The sequence below is a fragment of the Hemiscyllium ocellatum genome, chromosome 23, assembly GCF_020745735.1.
Source record: "Hemiscyllium ocellatum isolate sHemOce1 chromosome 23, sHemOce1.pat.X.cur, whole genome shotgun sequence".
NCBI lineage: Eukaryota > Metazoa > Chordata > Chondrichthyes > Orectolobiformes > Hemiscylliidae > Hemiscyllium > Hemiscyllium ocellatum.
In genome coordinates this window covers 286,212-305,353 of record NC_083423.1, presented here as the reverse complement: position 1 = coordinate 305,353, position 19,142 = coordinate 286,212, and the positions used below count along the sequence as shown (strand labels likewise).

The following is a 19,142-nucleotide window of genomic DNA, read 5'->3' as shown; positions in this document are numbered from 1 at the left end:
GTATCTTGGATTAAGGCAAGTATCACAGCATTAGTCAGAGATGCAATAACTGAAGGATCGTCCAGTGAGGCTTTGTGGCTAACAATAAGAAATAAGATGGGGATGGTAACGTTATTAGGATTGTACTCTCGGCCCCCAAATAGTCAACGTGAATTGAGGGAACAAATATTCAGGGAGATCGAGAAGACTTGCAGGAGCAATAGGGTTGTCATAACAGGGGATTATAATTTTCCTCACATAGTTTGGGACTGCCAGATCATAAAGGGCTTAGATGGGGTAAAATTTGTTAAGTGCATTCAGGAGTTTCGTCAAGCAGTATACAGAGCCTCCTTCTCAGGAAGAAGCAAACCTTTACCCACTCGCGAGAAATAGTATAGGACAGGCAATGGAGGTGACCGTGGGGGTGCACTTTGGGACAAGTGACCATAGTTCTAGTGATTTTAAAATAGTTATGGAGAGGTTCAAGTTCTAAATTGGGTCAAGGCAAATTTTGATGGAATTAGACAGGAGCTTGCAGGGGTTGATTGGAGTAGTTTGCTTGCAAGCAAAGGGACCACCGGCAAGTGGGAGGCCTTTAAAAGTGAGATAGCTAGTGTTCAAGGTTTATATGTTCCTGTGAGGGTGTAGGGCAAGGTTGGCAGGAATAGGGAATCTTGGATGACAAGAGGTATTATAGTTTTGACCAGAAAAAAGGAGGCATGGCTCAGGTACAAGCAGCTGGGATCAAGGGAATCCCTGGAGGTATAAAAGGAATACAGGAGTTTACTGAAGAAGGAAATCAGGAGGGCAAAAAGAGGGCACGCAGTAGCCTTGATTGAGAAGATTAGGGTGAATCCAAAGAGGTTCTTTAAGTATATTAAAGGGAAAAAAAACTAGAGAGATAATAAGGCCCCTCAAGAACCAAAGTAGACATGTATGTATAGAATCATGGGAGATGGGCGAGGGCCTCAATGAATATTTATCTTCTGTATTTATCATGGAGAAAGACATGAAGGCTTGGGCACTTGGGGAAGTTTGTGGTCATATGTTGGGGACAGTCCACATTACAGGAGAGAAGGTGTTAGATGTAGTGTAATGTATGAAGGTGGATAAATTTCCTCGTCCTGACCAGATATATCTAGGAACACTGCAAGGTGCAAGAGAAGAAATTGTGGGGGCTCTGGCTGATATTTTTACATCATAGTAGCCACAGGTGATGTCCCAAAAATCTGGAGGGTAGTGAATGTTGTGCTGTTATTCAAGAAGGGCTGCAAAGAAAAACCTAGGAACTATAGACCAGTCAGCCTACCATCCATGTCAGGTAAGTTACTTGAGAAGATTCTGAGGGATAAGATATACATGAATTTGGAAAGACAGTGTTTGATTAGGAGTAGTCAGCATGGCTTTGTGTGTGGAAGATCATGCCTCACAAATTTGTTAGAGTTCTTTGATGAAGTGGCCAGCAAGGTTGATGAGGGCAGGGCAGTGGACATAGTCTATATGGATTTCGGTAAGGCCTTTGATAAGGTTCCACATGATAGGCTGCTCTGGAAGGTAAGATTACATGAAATCCTGGGCGAACTGGCACATTGGATATGAAATTGGCTTGATGACAGGACATAGAGGGTAATAATGGAAGGATGCTTGTTGGACTGGAGGCCTCTGACTAGTGGTGTACCCAAGGGGTTGGTGCTGGGCCCATTGCCATTTGTTATCTATATCAATGATTTGAGTGAGAGTGTGCACGCATGATTAGTAAATTTTCGGATGACATGAAAATGGGTGGTATCGTGGACAGTGAGGAAGATTATCAGAGATTGCAGCAGGACCTTGATCAGCTGGGGAGTGGACTGAGAAATGGCAAATGGATTTAAAATAGATGTGTGAGGTCTTGCATTTTGGAAAGTCAAATCAAGGTTGGAGTTTCATGATGAATGGTACAGCCTTAAAGAGTGAAGGAGCGTAGAGAACAGAGGGATCTTGGAGTTAAGGTGCACTGTTCTCTGAAAGTGAAGTCACAGGTAGCCAGGGCAGTGAAGAAGGCTTTTAGCACACTGGCTTTCATCAGTCATTGAGTATCAAAGTTGGGAAGTTATGCTGCAGTTGTACAGGACATTGGTGAGGCAGCACTAGGAATATTGTGTTCAGCTTTGGTGACCTTGTTATAAGAAAGATGTTATTAAACTGGAAAGAGTGCAGAAGAAATTGACAAGGGTGTTGCCTGGACTCAACAGTCTGCCTTACAGTAGGGGATTGAACAAGCTAGGATTTATTTCTTTAGTTCGTAGGAGACTGAGGGGGGAACCTCAGAGAGGTGAATAAGATCATGAGAGGCATGGATAGGGTGAATACATTCAGTTTTTCCCATGTTTGGGGAATTGAGGACTAGAGGGCATCAGTTTAAGGTTAAAGGGAAAAGAATAAAAGGGAACCTGAGGGGTATCGTTTTTACACAGAGGGTGGTACGCATATGGAATGAGCTGACTGCGAATGTGGTTGAGACGGATACATTAACAACATCTAAAAGACAAATGGAGAAATACATGGATAGGAAAGGTTTAGAAGTATATGGGCCAAGTGCAGGGAAATGGAGTTGGGGTGAGTGGACATTTTGGTCAGCATGGACCAGTTTGTGCCAAAGGTCTTGTCTCCGTGCTGTAGGACTCGAAGACACTCATTTACGAAGAAATCGAGGCAAACATTTGAATTTTTCCCTTAATTCACATTAGAGCACTGGGTTTCATTAGCTGCTGTGCACTGAGCTGCTTCTGATGCTTTCTTGTGGCCTGGTTTTCCAATCGGTGTGAAAGTGTTGAACAGATATTGTGTCAGTTAACAGGTCAGACAACTGATGCAGCCATAATATGATTTGCAGAAAGAGAAATCTTGACTCTAGGTTGTGAAACTCTGTTACAATGGAAAAGGCTCACAATTCAGAGAAATAGGGCAAGAGAGAAAGTGAACCAAAAGTCACAGGCCTCCAGCCTGAAAACCCTCCACTGCCATCCTCTCTCTTCTGCCTTTGAGCCAGTTCTGTATCCAAATGGCGAGTTCACCCTGGGATAGTGTTGGTATCTATCAATCAGGAAGTTTAACAAGGCACTTAGAAAACTGTAACATGATCAGACAAAGTCAACATGGTTTTAGAAAAAGGAAATTATAATTGACATGCTTATTCAAGTTTTTTTAGTGTGAGGTTAGTCATTTAGATAAAGGGGAACCAATAGATGCAGCACACCTGGATTTCCAAATGACATTCAATAAGATACCACACTGATAATTAATATTGTTCATGGATTTAAGAGTGGTAAATGAAATGAATGGAGGATTGAGGCCTGAGTGAGGGTGAACCTCAGTTAAATCAGTTGGCTAGACAGCTGGTTTATGATGCAGAATAATACCAACAGCTCCTGTTCAATTCCTGTGCTTGCTGAAGTTACCATAACTATCCTGCCTTCTCAACCTCACCTGAGATGTAGTGACCTTCAGATTAAACTCACCACCAGTCATCTCTCTTTAATTACAGTAATTAATTACAAATAACATGTTGCAAGAATATTGTAGTATAAGAATAGTGAGGTCTGTGCACAATTGTCACAACATTTGTTTTTATACACTCCATCATGGGATCCAGTGATCACTAGAAACCCTAGTGTGTAGTGTGCAGCATTTCCAGAGTGACTGTGTGGTGATGCACACAATGGGTAGTGTCATTGTATTCCATGTTATCCAGAAGCCAATTAAGCTTTCTTGGTCCCTGACCCCTGCATCTTCTGCAAACAGTTGGAATTGTGGGACTTCCTATTGTATCGGCCCTGACAGGGTGTGATTGTTGTCAATTCTGGACTGACTGAATGTGAGTTTTCTTGGTCTCATCTGCCATGTTTGGCTACTATGGTGATCTCATGGATAACCACAATGTTGAAATCTGTACCTAGTCCTGCTACAGCTGGTCCTCTCAAAACTATTAAGTAAAATATTTGCAGTTTCCATTCTGAATTGGCAAAACTGTAACACATTGTTTTTATCGCGACAACTGACACCTCAGTATTTGTCAGTGATACATCTGAATTCCATTGATCCGGATCAATTTTCCTTGTAAGTCAGACTGGTCAGACATTTGTACTAACTCTTGGATCAGTCTTGGTTTTAAGTGTGTTTCTTGCCAGTTTTCTTTGGGAAAATGATGTGATTGTGACATAATCCTTATTGCTTGACCTTATTCCCATATTGTGTCAGAAATATGACATGAAAAGCCTGTTCATTCTCTGGTCAGAAGTTGATCCTGTTTAGGTCTAGACTCCGGTTTGACTCGCTGTGAACATTATGTATCGGCTTGCAGTATTGCAGGTCTGTGTGAATCCCATACTCCTGTTACCATGCTGCTGTGCCAGTCTCTGTTTATTTGTTCCTTGTTGCACCCTCTGGCTGTGTCTATCAAATCAGATTTCTTGCTTAGAGGAACCTCAAGTCCTTTGGTTCTACATGCCTTGCACAGATCCTGGATGCAGGGCAATTTCAGTGTGGGTGCGATAGACTGCACTTGTCACACAACTTGCTTGCTTTATGTGTCCTCCCGACAGTGCCAATGCCACCAGCCGCACCTAGTGTTTCCAGTTCCCGTTGTCCGTTTTCAATAGCTTTATGTTTTCTGACATTTGTTGGTTCTGATGTTTTGATAGGTGTTGGGGCAGTCACCAATTTCATTTACCATTCTGATAGTTCGATCTCTGAAAAATCTCAATAATTATCCCTGGTAACGAATCTTTGAATTGATTGATCAATTGTTGTGGCTGATGTTGTGATCGTCAATTCTAAGTGATAAATTCTAAAATTTACTCATATATACAGCTGATTTTTTTTGCACTTTCCATATCTTCACAGGATCTTTTGTCCTCTTAAACTAATCACAGGATCTTTTGTCCTCTTAAATAAGGTATTGACTCCATGCGACCTCTCAATACAAATTGCTGTCAGCATTTTCTCATCTTGCTTCACCATCTCTGCAACTGCTTGGTCTAAGAAGCATAGCTGCATTCTTTGTTTAAACGTTTGAACTTGGAAATAATATTAATTTTAGTGTTTACTGTTCTGCCTGTTTTTAGCCTTTTACTATTATTATACAGGAACATTTTAGTCACTATGAGAGCACTGTGTGTGTGTTTTGAGTAGAACTTCTGCTGTGCTGTCTGCATTTTGCTTTGTTTTCTTTTCAAGTTATACTTTACCTTTTGCACTCCTCTGTCTTCAGCACTGCATTTAGTGTTCAGTTTCTATTTTTGGCCTAAACCTGCTTTAGGAATTGTTCTGTTGACTCCGCACAGTTCCTAAGTACAGCCTGCATTCTTAGTTTAAATTTAGGCATGTTTTTCTTCTTAGTTCAGCATGGGACTGACTCCCAACTGACTTCAAATGTTAAGTTGCCTTTAGATAGTGTGGTTTAAATCATCTAGCTGTTGGTGTGAACCTAACTATGTGGACATCCTCATAGCCTATCAGAAACCTCAATTTCTTCTGTTTTCAGTCCTGTGGGAGCTTTCTGTTATAGAATGCTTTTGATCATTATGCACTGTTTGTTCCCAGGGTATTCAAGTTTGTATGGTCATGTACTCCATTTACTTGAAAATTGACTTTAGGCCAGTGTTGGAAAGTGGGACTAGTGCTGATTGAGAATAGTCTTTATTGGTGCAGACTGATGGCTGAAAGATCCTGTCCCATTCTTTATATTCGATGACCTCTGGTGTATTTGTTTTGGCTGTACTAACACAGAGTAATCTTAAGGCAAATCCTCTGCCAAGCATGCTTCATTGCAGAGTGATGTAGAGAAGCCGGTGTTAACTGGGGTGGACAGAGCGAGTTTTGAGAAGATTTGTAGCTCAGGTTGAGGTTCTGGATGTAGGTTTGCTCACTGAGCTGGAAGGTTCATTTACAGACATTTCATCACCCCATTAGGTAACGTCTTCAGTGGACCTCATGCAAAGCAATGCTGAAAATACCTGCTTTCTATTTATATTTTTGGAATAATGATGTCATTTCCTGTGGTGATGTCATTTCCAATGGTGAAGTCACTTACTTTTCTTTTTCTCAGAGGGTGGTAGATGGGTCTAACCTGATGTGTTTGCTGATAGCTTTCCGGTTGGAATGCCATGCTTCTAGGAATTCTCATGTGTGTCTTTGTTTGTCTTGTCCTAGGATGAATGTGTTGTCCCAGTCAAAGTGGTGTCCTTCCTTATCTGGAGGAAGGACCATAATAAACACTACATTGGACAAACAGGCAAAAAACTAGCCACCAGGATACATGAACACCAACTAGTCACAAAAAGACATGAGGAGAAAGTGAGGTCTGCAGATGCTGGAGATCAGAGCTGAAAATGTGTTACTGGAAAAGCGCAGCAGGTCAGGCAGCATCCAAGGAACAGGAAATTCGACGTTTCGGGCATAAGCCCTTCTTCAAAAAGACATGACCCTTCTCACTAGGATCCTTACACACAGATGAGGAAGAACACAACTTTGACTGGGACAACACATCCATCCTAGAATAAGCCAAACAAAGACATGCACGAGAATTCCTAGAAGCATAGCATTCCAACCGGAACTCTTTCAACAAACTCATTGAGTTAGACCCCATCTACCAACCCTCTGAGAAAAAGAACAGGAAATGACTTCACCACAGGAAATGACATCGTCAGCCCACAGAAACCCAAACATATAAATAGAAAGCAGGAATTATCAGCAGTGCTTTGCCTGAGGCCCACTGAAGATGTTACCTAGTAGTGCAACAAAATGCCTGGAAATGAACCTTCCAGCTCAGTAAGAAAACCTACATCCTGGGGTGGACAGAGTTAAAAATCACACAACACTAGGTTATAGTCTAACAGGCTTATTTGGAAACACTAGATTCAGGACTGCTATTTGATGAAAGAGCAGTGCTCCGAAAGCTAATGCTTCCAAATAAACCTGTTGGACTATAACCTGGTGTTTTGTGATTTTTAACCTCATTATAGAGTGGCTGTAGTCTTTGCTCATGTGATGAACATCTGGTTCATCTGCATGTTCATGTATTTTTTAAAAATGATGGCAAAATGAGAGAATTCAGTTTAATCTACCTTCATGTGCAGGGCCCAGTCTACTTCTGTGCACCATGCACAGGTGATATTCTGGCTGTGAATCTAGGTGGATTTTATTATGTGGAGCAGATGGAGACAGTTTGTGGCTCAATACGATGCTGAAACTGTGAAATATCTATTCTGATCAAGGAAACTAGTGCGATCAGGCTAAAAACATTGTGTTGGAACATTCCACTGTAAGAAATTGTGTTTCATTTTAGATTGCAGCTGGATCTGCAATGTAAAACTGGGAATTACAAAGGTTGAGAAACACAAGAGAGAGATAGAGGTATCATCACTACTGGTGAGATCCATTGCCTTTAGCTAATGTAGTCAAACAGGAGAATGTCATGAGGAAGAGGTGGTGGTGGTGGTGGTGGTTCAAGGACATGTTCTTGGAGCAGCTGGGGATTCACATCCCAGTTCCTATCCATCCCTTCCATATACCTTTAGTCTGACCTCATTCAAAATCCTTATCCAGACTTTTATCACCTTCAGACTCCATTTCTTTAGTCCTTCCTCTATTGCCTTAAACAGCATTCTCAAATCAACACAAACTTCGATCACTTGTCCAAAAGTGTGTAACTTGTCATTCACTGGGAGTTATGTTGAGTTTTTTTGGGAGGGATTCTCACCATGAGGCCAAGTGACCCTCAATTTATCTTACCAGATGCAACTTATTAACTACCTGATATGCAATTCTATGCCCACCTTACCACACTGTTCCTGAAACAACTCATCACCCAAAGATGCCTGCTGAAAAAGCCCAGAGTGCATCAGCGTGGAACTGTTCTGCGCTACTCTTATCATTTATCCATGACATGGCAGGCAGGGGAAATTGCTGACAGGGACCTGGAAGTCCTACTGCACAGGGTGATGCAAACACAGGACTTCCTCTTCTCTCAGGATCATGGGAAATAGGGTTCATGCGGCCAGTACCCATGAACATACTTTGAGAAGTTGATCTTCGAGGAGAAAGTGAGGACTGCAGATGCTGGAGATCAGAGCTGAAAATGTGTTGCTGGAAAAGCGCAGCAGGTCAGGCAGCATCCAAGAAGCAGGAGAATCAACGTTTCGGGCATGAGCCCTTCTTCAGGAAGCCCTCATCAATGGGTCACTGCACATGAACACCAACTTTAACATTAAGCTGATCTTCAAAAAAGGGACAGCATATTTTCCCAATGATTTTGTATTTAGCCAGCCACTTAGAGCAAAACTATTGTGTGCACACAAGAGTTTGGTGAATTGGTCTTGAAAAGTTTATTTTCCTCTCTAACTCACCTCTGCTCAGAACTGTTGCAAATGTGAGAACTTTCCAAGAAAATGATTATGGAGGTAAGATATCATTTCATAACAAATTGTGGTCCAACCCCAGTATTACATTTAAACAGATTCATTTAACGTGAAATTTAAATAACTGATTCGTTGAAATATTTGGTCCAAAAACATTTGTTGCTTCTTATTATTGACATTTGCTTCTTATTGTTCTTCAAGGAAATGGATTAGGAATCAGGATTATTGGTGGGAAAGAGATTCCAGGACGAAATGGAGAAATTGGTGCTTACATCGCCAAGATCTTTCCTGGGGGACATGCAGAGCAATCGGGAAAACTCGCGGAAGGTAAATGGACGCTTCCTAATTATAATGAGAAATATGGCCAAATTCTTCACAGATTCAGTGACTTTCCTTATAAAATATTTTCAATCTGACATAATCTTTCTGGATTCTGGTTTGGTGTCATCTATATTGTTTTTATGTCTGAAGTGTCTTATTTTATCATCACAAAGATAATCTAAACTCCATCATTGTCTCAACTGGTCTGTTGTTCATTTATTATACTGCTATGCTATATTTGGATCGAAGACAAGTTTGCTTTCTATTTTGACATTTTGGGCTGGGTTTTAAATACTGACAGGGTCAACTATGGATGCAGTTTACAGATCAAGGACCCAGAGGATTTATCTTGCTTTCAATATCTGCAGGACAATCTGCAATTTTCAAAGTGCAGGCAGAGGAAGGGATTGGGCACTTGTTTGCCACTAACAGGCTTAATGAGCTGCGGAAGTCAAGACTGAAACTTTCAAAAGCAACCCAAACAAATAGTTGTATGTTTGTTTGTGTAAAGCAATCAGATTCAAATTGGGGAGGACTAATAATATTTCTCTGTTGGACTAAAACTCTATGTGTGAAGGATCTTGCTCTATACATGCATACTGCTTTCATATTGGCTAGATGGTCACTTTCCTTTACTTTAATGCTGCTGACCTTCCAAGGAATTGCCTATTGTCAGTGACAAGACAGTGGCAGGCCCCATCATGGCTGCCATCTGCCATAGCTGCTGGATGCCATGCAGACAGTTCCCTGTCTCTCAGAGGCACTCAATGCCATTACTTCGGCTCCAAGATTTCTTCCTTTCAAGTAGAAATTTTGTATTTAAAAATAATCACAAACAGTGCTGTCATTGAGGTCAGGAACCAGATTTCTGATTCAATTTCTAATTCACAGCATCTGTAGTTCTTTCAGTTTTTATTTAGGAACTGGTTGGCAGTTTCATATCATCATCGGAAAACCTAGTTCTTTATTAGGACAGAAAGTAATAAACAGAGTATCATAGGAAAATATCCATTTTAAAGATTTATTATTAACATTATCATCAGTTAAAGCCCACTCGAAGTACGAATCTTCTTGTAAAGATCAAGTCATTGAGTGATCAAATGTTATGCTTATGACTTGTTCTGGCAGCATTGTTTTGTCAGTTAGGAATTCTGCGAAGTCAGAATTGAGACAACACCAGGTTATAGTCCAACAGGTTTATTTGAAATCACAAGCTTTCAGAGCATTGCTCCTTTGTCAGAGGATGGACCAGTGCTCCGAAATCTTGTGATTTTAAATAAACCTGTTGGACTATAACCTGGTGTTGTGTGACTTCTAATGTTTTCCACCCCAGTCCAACACCGGCACCTCCACATCAGGAATTCTGTAAGCAGTGTTCTGTTGGTGAAGCTGCAAATAAAGCAAGAGGTTCACTCAACTGTTAAGGTAGAAAATTGGCTATAAGGTCCCCAGTTAACTAACAGTCATATCACCTGCCATATTGTAGGTGAATGGGGTTGCAGTTTTGTTTTGCTAAGTTAGCCAATCTCCTTTTGGAGGACCTCAATGCCTTTGGAACAAAGAGGCAAAAAACACCAACTACGATTCTTGCTCTTGATTGTAGCCCCTAAATCCTTAGAGAGTGATCACGTAGGTAGAATTATAGTTACTTGGCTAACCTTCCAATGGTCAGGTTTAAGATTAGGACGTATTCACCTTTTTCTCAGTGCTAGTCAGTTGTAGTAAATTGGGATTTTAAATGAAAACAGAAAATGCTGGATATATTTAGCAGATTAGGCAGAAGATGTGAAAAGAAAAACATTTGTGTTGACAGTTGATGACCTGTCATCAGTGTTTGTTTTTCGTTTGCCATATCTTTTAAGTTGAAATTAGTTTTAAGACTCAAATTTTAAATAATCCTCATTTAAAAGCAAACTAATTTGTAGAATACTACTGTTACAGCTTGAGAGACAAGTGTCAGTGCTTTGTGAATCCTCTGGTTACAAAATATTTCAAAATCCATCATTAGAAGCAATTACAGATATCCATTCAAGAAATCAGCTGGTGTCTCAGTCTAAAGTTGGTCACTTAGCTTCATGAAACTGAACCAGGTGTCATTGGGAAGTCAAGCAGACAACAGAAAACCTCACTGTTAAATGCTGCGCATGTTTTGAGCTTAACACGTGTTTCAGTTGTAAAGGTTGTACATAGAGATTGTCTCTTTGTGGTTGATGAATATGTTGTGCCCTTCATATATCAATAATTTGGTTCTCATCCAGTCATAAAATGGATTAGTGCAAAATGCAACTCCCTGGATCGAGGGCAATGCAAATCCAAATTTGATTATTCTGCTGGATGATGAAAGAATCAACTATTGCATTTGTTCAGGATTTATTCAGAAGACCTTATTTCACTGACCAGGCTTTTGTTCTTTGTGAACTATCGCCAGTTTGTGATATTAAATGGGCACAATTTTAACACATTCAAACCTATTTCAGTGTTCAAATTGAGCCAAAACTAATCCAGCATCTTGTATTTTGGCTTCTATAAAAATCTTTCTCCTTGATTAAATTTGTTAATTGTTTGTTGTAACGAGCTACTTCTACCTTTAATACTAATATCCCATTCAAAGACAGTGTGCATCATTAAGAAAGTGATTTAATGTCACATGGACTTGTTTTCTTTTATACAACTACACAGTTAGATGTCGGGAAGCATGTTTTAATAAAGTTAGTGTTTCACTGACTCCAATCCCTTCTGTAAGTATTTGATATCAGTTACAAAATACCAAGAATATTACATGGTGGCAGCAAGTCAAAGAGTCATTTTGGAAAAGTTTCTGCATTTATGAGAAAACTTTGAGCAGGTTGCAGGCCTCATCCAATCTGAAGCTTTGTGACATTGGCCTGAAAATGTGTCAAATATTGGACACTTTTGGCTGACACTGCAAATGAGAGGCAAGCAGGTACACTGCTATGTGAGGTGTGTGACTGTGTATGTAATACCCCAGGCAGGCATGAGATCAATGAGGAAAAGGCCACAAATGAGGAAGTAATTAAAGCTCTTGATGCCCATGTTCCTGTGGATGAGAGTCTGAAGAAATTGGGAAAGAGTTCAGTTTTTATGAAGATCGTATTTTTTGGCAATTACCTCTCGATGAAGTGCAAGTCACTCACAACTCTCATGAACTGGGCAGGGAATTCCACAGGAGAAAGTGAGGACTGCAGATGCTGGAGATCAGAGCTGAAAATGTGTTGCTGGAAAAGCGCAGCAGGTCAGGCAGCATCCAAGGAACAGGAGATTCGACGTTTCGGGCATAAGCCCTTCATCAGGGAATTCCACAGACTCACAACCCTTTAGTGAAAAAGTTCCTCCTTAACTCAGTCCTAAATCTGGTCACCATTATTTTGAGGCTGCACCCCTTAGTTCTATTTTTACCTGCCAGTGGAAACAGCCTAGAATAGAGTGGTGCTGGAAAAGCACAGCAGTTCAAGCAGCATCCGAGGAGCAGGAAAATCGACGTTTCGGGCAAAAGCCCTTCATCAGGAATAGAGGCAGGGTGCCTGCAAGGTGGAGAGATTAAAAAACAGCCTCTCTACTTCTATCTTACCTATTCCTTTCATAACTTTATATGTTTCTATAAGATTCCCCCCCCCCACCCCACCATTCTTCTAAATTCCAATAAGAATAGTTTCAGTCTACTCAATCTCTCTTCATAAGCCAGCCCTGTCAACTCCAGAATCAACCTAGTCAACCTCCTCTGCACTTTTTCCAAAGCCAGTATATCCTGTCTCAGGTAAGGAGATCAAAATTGTGTACAGTAGTCTAGGTGGGGCCTCATCAGCACCCTATATAGCTGCAGCATAACCTCCCTGATTTTAAACTCTATCCCTCTAGCAATGAAGGACAGTACTCCATTTGCCTTATTAATTACCTGTTGCACCTAAATGCTAAATTTTTGAGAGTCAGGTACAGGGATACCCAGGTCCCTCTGTGCAGTAATGTGCTGCAATTTTTCAACATTTAATTAATAGTCCATTTTCCTGTTATTCTACCAAAATAGATGACCTTATATTGACCAATATTGTGAATCATCTGCCAAACACTTGCCCACTCACTTAACCGATTTATATCGCTGTGCAGACTTTCTCTGCACACATTGCTCTACCACTCATCTTAGTGTCATCTGTGAACTTTGACATGCTACACTTGGTCCCCAACTCTAAATCATGTATGTAAATTGTCAGCAGTTGTGGTCCCAACACTGGTTCCTGAGGAACACCACTAACTACTGATTGCCAACCAGGAAACATTTATCCCCACTGTTTGCTTTCTGTTAGTTGACCAATGTTCTATTCATGCTAATACATTACCCATATGAACCTTTATCTTACACAGTACCCTTTTGTGAAGTACCTTGTCAAATGCCTTCTGGTAATCCAGGACAAATATTTTCGCAGGGAGATTGATTAGTGTTGTTGGTTTAAACTAGCTGGTCAGGGAGATGGGAACATGGCAGGGAATTCAGAAAATAAAGCAGGTTTTGGAATGTATAAAAATTGTAAATGGAAAAGGAAAGCACCAAAAACAAATCCGAGCATCAGCCAGGGTCAAATTACAGAATAGTCTTGAAAAGGTTGAATGAAAAGCACTCTGTGTGAATGCATGCAGCATTCACAGCAGGATGGTGAATTGACGGTGTAATTGAAGTCAAAGAGTATAATTTAATTTACATTTTGAGGTTGTGTCTATAGGGTCACAAATACTGAAAACTGACTGTTAAATAATTTGATATTTAGGATTGGGCACAAAAGTAAAGGAGGTGAGGTAGTGCTGATAATAAGAGATGGGATTTGTGTATTAGTGAATGAGGATCTCCATTAGGAAGAACAGAATGTAGAATCCATTAAGGTGAAGCTGTGCAGCAGCAAGGGTGAGCAAATATTGGTTCACAGAGGAAAACTGAAGATGTGTCCCTGAAAGAATTAAGATCAAAAGAATCTAATGAGGATGTGGAACTGAAAAAACCTAATATTAGTGAAAAACCATATTGGAGCAAATAATGAGGTTAAAACTTGACCAGTTCCTGAGACCTGCCGACTTTCACCCTAGACGTTGAAAGGAAATACTACAGAAATAAAAATATATTGGTGACCATCTTTTCATGCATATAACACACAGATACTTGGCATCATTGAAGAGATTATTCTTGAATATTTTCAGCAGAAGACTTTCAGAAAGACTAATTTTAATAAAATATTGCAGCATTCTATGCAGACTATGAATGGCATTCAAGTTGTGATCTTAAAAAAGCAATATTATTCAAATACAATTGATGTGCTAGTTAGTCTTGTAAGAAGATGAGCAGAATGTGAGACTACTGTTCATAGGACAGATATAAAAAAAATGAAATTACATCCTATTGTTCATGTTGAAATTTCAGATTAACACTGGGTATAAAACTGTGCTCAAAAAGTGTGGTGCTGGAAAATAATAGCTGGTCAAGCAGCATCTGAGCAGCCGGAGAGTTGATGTTTCAAGCATAAACTCTTCATCAGGATTGCTCTGATCAGCTGTGCTTTTCCAGCACCATACTTTTTGACTCTGATCTCCAGTATCTGCCATCCTCACTTTCTCCTATAAATCTATGCTGCTTTTGAATTATCTGTTCAAATGCAGGGAAGTCTGAACACATCTCAAATATTGATTTCTGCTTCAATCATGAAAGTATATTATCAATGTTTGAATCTCAGGAATCTCTTACTGCCACATCCTGTAGCTTTAAAATCTATCCTGTAGAATTCATTTCCATATAAAGCAGATGTCACAAGAGGGTGTAAAAAAGTGAGCAGGAGTGTTGAAGATAGATATATCTCTACAGCCAGAGATATTAAACAGAAATTATTACAGGCTATTCTAACTCAGCAGGTAATGATAACTGTACATAAACTTCAACATCCAGTGTACAGTAATTCGAAGCATCATACACAGTTAGAACAGGGTACTTGGCAATTGAATTTCTCCCTCAGTTAACTGTAATTAATTGAGCCAATTTTCATTCGTGTGGTTGGAGAGATGGTTTTTGTGCTCTACACAAAGGCTGTTCCTTGTCTGCGAGTTTGTTGATGCTGTGTACTGAACCATCTTTTACCCTCAGCAATATTTGTCAGTGGAGATTTATTATTACCTCAAGGGTGAGCTGAGGAGACAGGTCCTAAGTCAACCTCTGCCAGAATAGAAATTGAACTCAATGTAGTTGTGATCATTCCAAACCAAATACTAACCTTGCTGCTAACTGGGCTCTCCAGCCTCCTGTTAAGAAGATAAAGGTAGCAAAATAATTTGAGTATAGTTTCTTCTAAGATTTCTTGCTGTTACTGAATGATAGTTTGACACATTTATTCGCCATAGTGAAATCAGTGGTAGAATAGAATCCCTACAATGTGGAAACAGGCCATTACGCCCAACAAGTCCACACTGACCCGCTGAAGAGTAACCCACCCAGACCCATTCCCCTACTACTCTACATTTACCCCATCTAATACATCTAACTTACATATCCCTGAACACTATGGGCAATGTAGCATGCCCAATTCACCTAACCTGCACATCTTTGGATTGTGAGAGGAAAGCAGAGCACCCAGAGGAAACATATGCAGGCACAGGGAGAATGTGCAAACTTCACACAGACAGTCACCTGAGGATGGAATCGATCGCGGGTACCTGGCACTGTGAGGCAGCAGGCTACCATGGTTTGAGAAAGTTGTGTGTCTCTAACGACTACACAATAAATATGGAAACATGTTTTCAGTTGATGAAAAAAACGATAACAAACTCTCTTTGTGGCTCTTTGTCTGCAAATCATTCAGGACCAGCTTCACTATTAAATGTGTGCACATAAAATAATTTGTTTTCTGAGCTGTCTCATGTGTTGTGTTGGTGGTAGGTATATTGCTATAGTTTGGTAATAAAGAAGCTGAAAGATTCCAGTGTCGGAAAGCTGGTGGTCTTTATAAATGCATATTTATTGTAATGTTTATTTTGCCATTTATTTTGTGCAGCACTCAAAATTTTTGGCCATAATTATCGACCCTTTCTATTGACTCGCTAAAATTACTGTAAGTGTAAGTCAGAGCATCAACTGTTTTGCATCACCTTGACTGTTTCTTCTTATCTTTGACTAAAAAGTTTTTCTTTTTTCACTGAAAAATTTGAAATGTGCTTTGATTTGATCTGGAAAGGAAATGCATGCTTGGTGTGTTTTAAAGAATATTTTCCTTTTGTTTGCTGTGAAATAATTCCAATTATTTGAAGTGTCTTAAATATTATTGACTTCCAATGTGAGTTCAACATTTTGGATGCTGTCAATAGCTGTTAATTATTTAGTAACTAAATACTTAATTGTGTACAGGTGGTGGACAAACTGGAAAGCAGACTGAGACGATAGCTATAGTGCATGTTTGTAACTCTATAAATTGTGCTTGTCAAGGTGTGTAAAGGTAGGCTCGGCTTTCGCTCTTCCTCACATGGCTTTCTGGAATAGAACATCCAAGACATATCAAAGTATTGCAATATTTCAAAAAGGGCGCTTCTCAACAGCAATTACTTTCAGATCAGCAAAATATGTAAATAATAAGTGACTGAAATAGTAACCCATTTTATCTGGGCAATTTATTACATTGTTCATTATTAAAGATTGAAACAGATGAGTGGAGAGTCAATTGAAGAGGAAGTTATTTAGCTAGGATTAAAGAATTGGTTGAAACTCTCATAAAGCCAGTACTATAGTTGTGCATTTTTTAATAATCTCACTCTCTGTGCCTTGTTTGGTAGGAATGCAAGTTCTTGAATGGAATGGAATTCCTTTGACTGGTAAAACGTATGAGGAGGTTCAAGGCATTATTGGTGTTCCAATTGGGGAAGCTGAAATATGTGTAAGACTGTGAGTTTTTCCCCACCTTTCTGTTTACCATTCAAACCTCATAACTTTTGTTTTACATTATGTTAAGGTGAAACCTTTATGAAACTTGGCACATGATGCCAACTACCATCTCTGATAATTGGTGTGTACTCAAGTATAGAATATCATAACACTGGGAAAGGGACTTTTTCATCTCAATGTTCTTTCAAGTGAAAATGATGTTTAATATCATGTTTGTTCTTTTTGCTTAAAACTGTACATCCTTCCCAAATTAATTTCAATGCTTTTTATGTGTGTATGGCTTAAAAAGAGGATAAAAACATTGCAATACAGAATCTTCATGAAATGAACAACATTACATAATTAAGCTTAAAAATATTTTCTATGTCAACCTCTTCAGACATGCTAGGACACATCTCTGGAATAATTGAATCTGGGCCTCCTGGCTCAGAGATGGTGGCACTACTTCTGCACAAAAGAGCCCTATGCTTAAGTTTAAAAGATATATTGTTAAATTTACAGCAGATAACAACAAATGAAAGTAGGTTAAATGCATTTTTGGATGAATTTGTATGTCCAGCACTGAATTATTTCTGTTCCCATAGTTGTCTTCCTGCATTGAAGAGAGCACCTCACTCTGGAGTGGGATTTCATATACACCAAGATCTTCCATCAGACAGCAATGTTAGTTAGACATTTGGCAACTGCCAATAATGGCAATGCAATCCTGCTAGTTTTCTTTGCTCCTTTACCTAAAGTCACATGATAAGGCCAATCCCAGAGACTAGCTAGATTAGCAAGTAGGAAAACTAGGAATTTGTTGTTGTGCATTGCATGCCTTACAATTGTTGATTTCTTAGTTGGAGACGAGAAACAAGGTACTCTGCTTCATAATCTCAACAAGTCATTGCATAAAAACTTATAGTAAAGGTGGACTGGAAAATACAGAGTAAATAAGGGTAAACTATTTCTGCTGGTTGGGGAGAGTTATGGCCAGAATATTCAGGAAAGATATTAGAAAACTCTTCTACACAAAAGGTAGTTGAGGTTTGGAACTCTTCTATAAACACGGGATGCTGGATCAGTTGTTAATTTTCAATCTGAGACAGATAATGTTTTTGTTAAGCAATGGAATTAAAGGATATGGACCAAATCAGTGTATATAAAGGTAGGCCACAGATCAGCCATGATCTCTCTAAATGGTGGAACAGGCTCAAGGGGCCGAATGGCATCCTCCTATTACTATGTTCCCGTGACTACTTACCCCAGACTGGATGAAAGTTGGCAGTGAGCTGACAGACCAGAAAGAAGCCCACTCTGCAGCCAGGATGCTTTTCAGATGGGTCATCGTACCTAATTTGGATCAGAGTAGTGCTGGAAAAGCACAGCAGGTCAGGCAGCAGCCAAGGAGCAGGAAAATCGACATTTTGGGCAAAAGCCTTTCATCAGGAATAAAGGCAGTGAGCTGGAAGCATGGAGAGATAAGATAGAGGAGGGTGGGGTGGGGAGAGAGTAGCATAGAGTACAATAGGTGAGTGGGGAAGGAAATGAAGGTGATAGGTCAGGGAGGAGAGGGTGGAGTGGATAGGTGGAAAAGGAGCTAGGCAGGTCGGACAAGTCCAGACAAGTCATGGGGACAGTACTGAGCTGGAAGTTTGGAACTGGGGTGAGGTGGGGGAAGGGGAAATGAGGAAGCTGTTGAAGTCCACATTGATGCCCTGGGGTTGAAGTGTTCCGAGGCGGAAGATGAGGCGTTCTTCCTCCAGGTGTCGGGTAGTGAGGGAGCGGCGGTGAAGGAGGCCCAGGATCTCCATGTCCTCGGCAGAGTGGGAGAGGGAGTTGAAATGTTGGGCCACGGGGCGGTGTGGTTGATTGGTGTGGGTATTTCGGAGATGTTCGCTAAAGTGCTCTGCTAGGAGGCACCCAGTCTCCCCAATGTAGAGGAGACCGCTTCGGGAGCAACGGATACAATAAATGATATTAGTGGATGTGCAGGTAAAACTTTGATGGATGTAGAAGGCTCCTTTAGGGCCTTGGATAGAGGTGAGGGAGGAGGTGTGGGCACAGGTTTTACAGTTCCTGCGGTGGCAGGGGAAAGTGCCAGGATGGGAGGGTGGGTCGTAGGGGGGCGTGGACCTGACCAGGTAGTCACGGAGGGAACGGTCTTTGCGGAAGGCGGAAAGGGGTGGAGAGGGAAATATATCCCTGGTGGTGGGGTCTTTTTGGAGATGGCGGAAATGTCGGTGGATGATTTGGTTTATGCAAAGGTTGGTAGGGTGGAATGTGAGCACCAGGGGTGTTCTGTCCTTGTTACAATTGGAGGGGTGGGGTCTGAGGGCAGAGGTGCGGGATGTGGACGAGATGCGTTGGAGGGCATCTTTAACCACGTGCGATGGGAAATTGCGGTTTCTAAAGAAGGAGGCCATCTGGTGTGTTCTATGGTGGAACTGGTCCTCCTGGGAGCAGATACGGCGGAGGCGGACGAATTGGGAATACGGGATGGCATTTTTGCAGGAGGTAGGGTGGGAAGAGGTGTAATCCAG

The 19,142-nt window shown here is 40.6% G+C and overlaps 1 protein-coding gene across 1 annotated transcript in view; it reads left to right on the top strand.

Annotated features, from left to right (window-relative positions):
- pcloa (piccolo presynaptic cytomatrix protein a) overlaps positions 1-19,142 on the top strand; it is a 577,994-nt gene that overhangs the window by 332,178 nt on the left and 226,674 nt on the right. The window contains exons 11-12 of the mRNA XM_060842523.1: positions 8,580-8,705; positions 16,512-16,620. Of these exons, the coding sequence (XP_060698506.1) occupies positions 8,580-8,705; positions 16,512-16,620 (235 nt within the window). The remainder of the gene's footprint in view (positions 1-8,579; positions 8,706-16,511; positions 16,621-19,142) is intronic.